We start from the raw sequence: 8,178 nt of genomic DNA on the forward strand, positions 1-8,178 counted from the left end.
TCCACAGCACTGTATCCCAGGCAAGAGAGTGAGACTTTGTCTCAGAAAAATAAAATAAAATAACTCAAGCTTTAAGTTGACTGATGAGGAGCCAAAATTAAAAAAACAACTCAAGTAGAAATATAAAATGTTAATTGTATATGTTTTAATTATAAACTATATTCATGTCTCAATTTTCTTATAATTTTGACAATTTTTATAATAAAAAGCAAACCACACTACCACTGTGGCTATAACAGGTATTTTCAAATGGAGATTACAGCTGTGATCTGAACAAACAATTTTTATGATGAATGAGGTTCCTTCTAATAACATACTGCCATTACCTCCTATGCCACAAAGATATAGATCATCACCCTTAAAGGGGTTCTCAAACTTTCACCTGGAAAGCTTGTTAAAACAGTTTCCTGGGCCCCATTCTCAGAGATGCTGACTCAGTATGTCATGACTCATGAATGTGCATTTCTACATTTTTTTCTTTTTTTTCTTATTATTTGAGACCCATATCCAGAGATAAATGTGTATTTCTAACAAGCTCACATGTGATGCCAATGCAGCTGGTCTGAGGACCAAGCTTTGAGAATCGTTCCCTTAAAAGGATTCCAACCACATTTCACTCTGCTCAGTATTCTATCTTTGACAGGGATGCAAAGAATATTTTAAGAAACTGTACCACAAAATTTTGGGAAACTATTTTAAAATCATTTATTAACTATTTTGGATTAACCATATTTATCTAAATTCGTGTAGTCTGTTTAATCAAATTTATGGCCTTGCTATCTCTTGGGGAATGAAAAGTCAGCTAACTCTTTTGTACGGGACTGGTGATATCTTAGGTGCCTGAAAATCCAATCCAAACCCCCACCTTTTTTTTGCTCCCTCTGTCTCAAGCAAAATCTGAATCTTTTTTTTTTTTTTTTTTTTTGAGACAGAGTCTCACTGTGTTGCCCGGGCTAGAGTGCCATGGCGTCATCCTAGCTCACAGCAACCTCAAACTCCTGGGCTCAAGCAATCCTTCTGCCTCAGCCTCCCGAGTAGCTGGGACTACAGGCATGCGCCACCATGCCCGGCTAATTTTTTCTATATATTTTTAGTTGTCTAATTAATTCTTTCTATTTTTAGTAGAAACAGGGTCTTGCTCTTGCTCAAGCTGGTTTCGAACTCCTGAGCTCAAACAATCCGCCTGCCTCGGCCTCCCAGAGAGCTAGGATTACAGGCGTGAGCCACTGTGCCCGGCCTAAAATCTGAATCTTCTAGAGTGCCAACATGATACTCAAAGGAAATGTTCCCTGGAGCATTTCAGATTTCAGTTTTCAGATTTGGGATGCTCAACCAGTACATGTAATGTAAATATTTCAAAATCTGAAATCTCAAAGACTTCTGGTTCCAAGCATAAGGGATACTCAACCTGTAAAGAGGTTATGCTAAGAGGTACTCCTCAAAGTATGAGCAATGGGGACAGAATATTAAAACAAGGTAACCATTAGTAACAAAATTCTACATTAAATCAACACTTACCATTCCTAGTAAAGATATGGGCACCTTACCCACTAGCCCCAAACATCATTATATTTTTAAGTTCAATTTATAAGCAAATTCTCAGAAAAGCAGAAAGTAAAAGAATAGTTAACTTATATGGAAACAAAGAGGGTTGCTCAAATTTATTGGCATCCTTACTCTGAGAGTAAAAGTTAAAATGGCAACAGATACATACTTTTATTATAGAAATTAGGCTAGAACTAAATAACACCGGCACCTAGCATATTTCTTGCCAGGTTCATACTAGGTACTAAATAAATGTTTCTGGAATGAAATTAATCTGCCAAAGAACATCCTGATAGCACTTTTAATAACTACTGCTTTTCCTTCCAAGTCAGCCATCATGGTGATACAGAACGAAGTGCAGAAGTGCTGGTAAATTTTGGCAATATAAAATAGAACAGAAAAATTATTTATTTTGTCCTATTTCACAGGAATAAGATGAATATGGGGATAGTTAAGGAATCCTTTCTGAGATCATGCTGTTTAAATGCCTTTTGACAAGATCTTCAAGTACTTGATGCCTCCATTCCCTCCCGGTTTAGTCCGCCCTCAACATTATACTTTCTTCCATACCTAGCCTGGACCCTTGGTCAATTTACCAAACTACTGTCTTCACAGTCCCCTTTATTTGTGACCTTTGGATATATTTAATCCACAATTTCCTAATTCTGGATCAATAGAAAATTTGCCTTTTCTGCTCTACCTAGAGAGTTGAACACAAGCTTAAGGAACAAAAATCTTACAATCATATTGTTTGGTGCCACTGCAAATGTGTGGTTTCCTCTCTCAGTTAAGCTTTGAACGCTGTTGGTTAGTACTTTTTGTTGTCTTTAGTCAACATCTTCTGTTCTGTTTGGCTGTTACTACAAACCTCTGGCATTCTCCTTAATGCCCTAATCTATCCCCTACCCTCTCACACTCAGTAAATGACCTTCTTTGGTGAAGGAAGAAAAGTCATCAGGTGAGAGCTCCTTAACATCTTACCTTTTACCTATAAACTTACTTGCCTGTCTCCTTTTAATTATAGTCGTCCCATAGCATACACACAGGATTGGGTCCACATATACCAAAATTCACACATACTCAAGTCCCACAGTAGGACTGGAACCTGCATGTATGAAAGGTTGGCCCTACATGTTTTGCAGTCAAATTCTCTACCCCTGAGCTATACCACTGAAACACGGGGGTTTTTGCTCTGCAAATGCCATATTTTCGATCCGTATTTGGTTGGAAAAAATCTGCGTATAAGCAGACCCATGGAGTTCAAAGCTGTGATGTTGTTCAAGGGTCAACTGTACAGAAAAAGTGTATAAATTTCTTTTCTTGGCCAAGGACAATCAATCCCTCCACCTGTGGCCTTGATCTCACCTCCTCTAGAATCTTTTTTCTTTCTTTCTTCTTTTTGAGACAGCTTCTATTCCTGGGCTTAAGCAATCCTCCCACCTCAGCCCCCTGAGAAGCTGGGGACTATAGGCGCACGCCACCATGCCCAGCTAATTTTTTCTATTTTAAGTACAGACAGGGTCGAGCTCTTGCTCAGGCTGGTCTTGAACTCCTGCCCTCAAGCAATCCTCCTACCTTGGCCTCCCAGAGTGCTAGGATTACAGGCACGAGCCACTGTGCCCGGCCTCCTCTAGAATCATGTTCCTTTAATTACTTTGGCTCTTTTCTGAATCTTCGACTTCTCCCTTTCAACTGATTTTCTTTCCCCTTAGCATTTAAATATATTCCGATTGCTGCCATCCTTAAAATAAAAAATAAAAATTAAAGATATGGCTACTACTAACTTCCCGTTAATTGTGCTACCCATCCCCTTACTCCACACTAAAGTCATCACTGACCTTTTAATTTTCAGATTCTCTTCTTAGGTCTTATATCACTGCCAGTTTGGAACTCCCACATGACCATATGCCTATTAGATATCACTGCCCTGGATATGCAACAGACATATCCAAAAGGGATTTACCCATACCATGCCCATGCTGCTCTTCCTTCTGTATTCTTTATATTGACTGGTAGCTAGCTAGCTAATTTCTTAAGTCAGAAATCTTTAACTTATTTTCTCTTATTCATTTCCTACCAATCACTCACTAACCAAAGTCTACTGGTCTATTAATACCAAGTCCATCCTGCCCATCCCTACTAGCAATGCTTGGGTTAGTTCAAACACTGCCCATTTCTTATGGTATTCTTAGTATGTCTCCCTGCCTCCAGGCTATCATCATACAGTGATAATTCAGTGACTTTTCTAAAACAGAAGACTAATTATGTCTCTCCTCTATCTAAAATGATTTGGTCTCATTTATACTTAAGTAATTAAAATATAATGAACATCATGAAGTCCAACCCTGTTCTTCTCTCTCATCACTGCTCTCTTTTTCTTGCCCAGTTGACAACCCTTCACCGTTTTCTCCAGGCAATCTCACCTAGAGGTCTCTAAGTAGACAGAGGTAGGCAAGGGCAGAAGCTGGATGGATTAGGCTAGACCATGGGATTCCTGTATCTTGCTTATCAACCTGAGAAAGGAGTTCAATTTGGTCTGAAACCTCATCAGCTTCCTGACTCTAGGAAGTCAGGGACCAGGAGGGACCTAACCCACCAGAAAGGACATCAAGCAGAACTGCAATTATTCCCTGTCCTGAGACATCCCCCCATGGAGAAGCAAAGGAACAACAGAAAGTATATTAATACTACAGGCCAGAAAGCTGCAAGCTGATAGCCATCATCATTAAGTTCTTGATACATTATTTACTATGGATGTACAGTCACCAATCTCTAACTTTAATGGGTATTGTGAGTCACAGAGACAGCAACAAAAAGGAATAATCTTTTAATACCATGTTTTGTCTTATAATAAAGGTATTTAAGTACAATTTAAAATGTAATGTATTACTTGTATAATTTAAAAAACAATAAATGAACCAGCACCCTTCAGTGGCTCCCTGTCAACTATAGATAAAGCTTAAGTTCTTCAGTGTGGTATATAGGATCCCAATGGGCTCCTCATAACTACCCAGGTTCATCTTTTACCATTACATGCTTCACTATTCTTGCTCTGGCAATACTGACCTGTTTACAGTTTTCCAGACAACATGTCATTTTCATGTTCATATGCTTTTGTGCATGCAGTTTCTTCTGCCTAGAAATTTGATCCCTCATTGTCAGTCTTTCTGATAAATTCCTATTCATAACTCAAAACTGCATCTTTCCAGGTGCTCCAAAATTCAAGGAATAAAAAAAGGCTTAATAAATGCTTAACAAATTGAGTAATTTGTTTGTTTAGCTCCCCTATTAAACTGAGCTCCACAACGATCAATCATCCCATGTCAGACTTTTTTTCTTTCCTTTTCCTTATTTTTTCCCCCCAGTTCCAGAATGCACCATGTGAGACTTTTAATGCTAAAACCAGGACAGTCAGTCCTAGGCAACCCTGCATAACTGTTTATTCCACCCCATAAAGATGGAAAATACGTGTTAAATCATCCCATATCCCTATCTAGATACTGTTTGCCATATAGAACCGAACAAAAATGTTTAAAACAATGGGTGAATCAGACAAAAATAGATATGAACAACTTAATTACCTAAAGAACAAAACACTATCCTGATTTCAACTGTACCATACTTATTCTTTATCGCTAAACAGGTAGGGCTATTACCAAAGACTAGTGTGCATAATACATCTGATACTACCAATGCAGTGTGGACAAATAAGCAGAAAGGAAGAAAGTAGATAATAAAACCTTTGAAAAATTAACACCTGTTCATCACCAGATTCCTGTTCATTTATGCTATTAAAACCTAGAAGTATTGGCTGAAAGGCCAATCGCTAACTATGCTTCAGTGTTTGAAAGGCAGCAACTGAGAAAGGCTCAAGAGCAGCTAAAGGAGCAGGCATGTTTCTACCCACTAAACACTAAGAAAGCAATGTGTGTGTGAATACTGCACTAATGGGTCTAACTATATGACGAATTAACTAGCTGAAACTAAGAGGGTCAGAGGAGGAGAAAGTGCTTAACCTCATTTGGTTACTATGTTACCTGTTGTTCAGCAAAATGTTAGAACACTTAATATCCCGATGCAGGAAATTCTTTTTGTGACAGTAATCCAATCCTTCCATTAGCTGTTTCATGAACGACTTGATATGGTCCTCAGAAAAGTGCACCAAACCGGATTCTAGCAGTCCCATTAAGTCATGGTCCATATACTCAAACACAAGGTAAAAGGCACCTAAATAAGATGGGGAGAAAAAAATTAAAATCAAGACAAAAAAGGGTGCTGAACTAACAATGCCTCAAATTTTAATATAATTTGGCAGTTGTTCTTTGGAACAACCACTTACATCATGCAGATGAAAAAACTAAAAGAGAAGTTGAATAACTTGCCCTAACAATAAATAACAGAACTACTACTTGAATTAATCTTCTGATTCCTAGTCTAGTGCTCTTCGGACTATACTACCTTTTCAGGGAACTGCCTTAATCAGGTTGTATTACTAGACATAACCCAAGTAAATTAGCAAATTATAGACCTTGTGCCAAATCCAATCTGCTGCTATTGTTGTAAACTAAGTTTTATTTGTAACACAATGATGCCCATTTGTTACATTTTGTCTACGACTACCTTTGTGAAGGTATTTACCTTAGTTAACGAGACTCAGATAATATGCCAGGGGCTGCATAGTATATTTATTATAAATTATTAGTGAAATTCATAGTATTTAAGAATTAAAAGAAAGATGAATCAACTAATTCAATACCTAAATTTAGAAGTAGATAAAAGGAATGAGAAGTATGCTAAGAGAATACAATATAATCGTTAATAAATGATTTGAAATCCATACTGTCTTTCCACATTTGGCAGGGTGCATGATAGAGGCAAATATTGTAACATAAGAAATAACAGTCGGAAATTACAGTTCACCTCTTAATATTTCACTAGATACTTGAGTTGTTCTTAGGAAATTCATTTTTTACTGATAGTACTGCATAAAGAATGTTTTTCTTAAACTTTTCTATCTCTTTTTCTTTTTCTTTCTCTCTCTCTCTCTTTATTGAGACAGAGTCTCACTCTGTTGCCCCAGCTAGAGTGCAGTGTACACCAGGCTAATCCCGGCTAAATTTTTTTATTTTTTGTAGAGATGAGGTCTCGCTCTTGCTTGGGACGGTCTTGAACTCTTGGCCTCAAGCAATCCTCCCACCTCGCCTCCCACCTCGGACTGAGCCACCGACTGAGCCACTGTGTCTAGCCTAAACCTACATTTAATTAAAGAAAATACCTTTGTTCCTCAACTTGTAAATAAAACTTTTTTCCAGAGGCAAGTATTTTGCATACCACATTTTTTCATTAAACATTTTATTTGTTGAAATTAAAAAAAAAGAAAGAAAGAAATAATAGTCAGGCATGGTGGCATGTGCCTGTAGTCCTAGCTATATTCAGGAGGCTGAGACAGGAGGACTGCTTGAACCCAGGAGTTCACATCAGCCTGTGTTAAAAAGAAATACTAGACCTACACTCCAGCCTGGGCAATACAGACCCCTGCCTCTTAAAAAGACAAAGAAATACTAGACCTAGTTAAATAAGGATTTATCCAGTCTAAAATTCTAGCAGCACTAGTAGCATGAAGTCAGGGATTCTCAATCTAAGGAGTAGGCTTTGAGGAATCTTTGAACTTTGTGAAATAGTATGCAACATTTTAAATGTGTGCATTCCTTTGAAGAGGGGGTACAGAGCTTTTTAAGATGTTCAAAGAGGCCTATGACCCCATCAAAGTTAAGAACCACTACATTAAAGAAGTATCTTGAAGAGATTTAACTAAGACCTTGTACAAATTAATAAGAAAACCACTACAATCGCAAAAGATAAGCAGACAAAGGATACCTCAAAAAAGGGAAAGCAAGTAAAACACGGAAAAAACTCAGAAGTAATATAAGGAATGCAATCAAAACAATGATATCATACCTGACCTATCCAGATGTCAATTTTTTTAAAAAGATATACTCAATATTGGGGAGGATACAGTGGAATGGGCACTCACTAACAGGACATAAATTGTTATTATAAAAAGCAGCAATTAGGCACAGTGGCTTACACCTATAATCCCAGCACTTTGGGAGGCCAAGGGGGGAGGATCACTTGGAGGCAGGAGTTTAAGAACGGCCTGGGCAACACAGCAAGATTCCCATCTCTATCTACAAAAATTAAAAAAAACCAACCAAACAAAAAAAACTTATCTGGGCATGGTAACATGCACCTACAGCCCTAGCTACTACTCAGGAGGCTGAGCCAGGAGGATTGCTTCCGCCCGAGAGTTCGAGGTTGCGGTGCACTATGATTGTGCTACTGCACTCAAGCCTAGATGACAGCGTAACAGCCTCTCTTAAAAAAAAAACAAAAAAAGTGGCAACTAAATGCTCAACAGGGACTGATAAAGTAAATATGGGTTCATCTATCTTTATGCATAGCCATTAAAACGTGTTAATGAGGCTGGGCGCGGTGGCTCACGCCTGTAATCCTAGCACTCTGGGAAGCCGAGGCGGGTGGATAGTTTGAGCTCAGGAGTTCGAAACCAGCCTGAGCAAGAGTGAGACCCCGTCTCTACTAAAAGTAGAAAGAAATTAATCGGCCAACTAAAAA

The 8,178-nt window shown here is 38.2% G+C and overlaps 1 protein-coding gene across 3 annotated transcripts in view; it reads right to left on the reverse strand.

Annotated features, from left to right (window-relative positions):
* The window catches only part of CDK12 (cyclin-dependent kinase 12), a 49,844-nt gene that overhangs the window by 21,838 nt on the left and 19,828 nt on the right, over positions 1 to 8,178 (reverse strand). For all 3 annotated transcript variants that reach the window (XM_012661091.1, XM_012661101.1, XM_012661087.1), the window contains exon 6: positions 5,583 to 5,772. In XM_012661091.1, coding sequence (XP_012516545.1) covers positions 5,583 to 5,772 — 190 coding nt within the window. The remainder of the gene's footprint in view (positions 1 to 5,582; positions 5,773 to 8,178) is intronic.

Source organism: Propithecus coquereli, unplaced genomic scaffold (genome assembly GCF_000956105.1).
Source record: "Propithecus coquereli isolate 6110/MARCELLA unplaced genomic scaffold, Pcoq_1.0 Scaffold119, whole genome shotgun sequence".
Taxonomy (NCBI): Eukaryota; Metazoa; Chordata; class Mammalia; order Primates; family Indriidae; genus Propithecus; species Propithecus coquereli.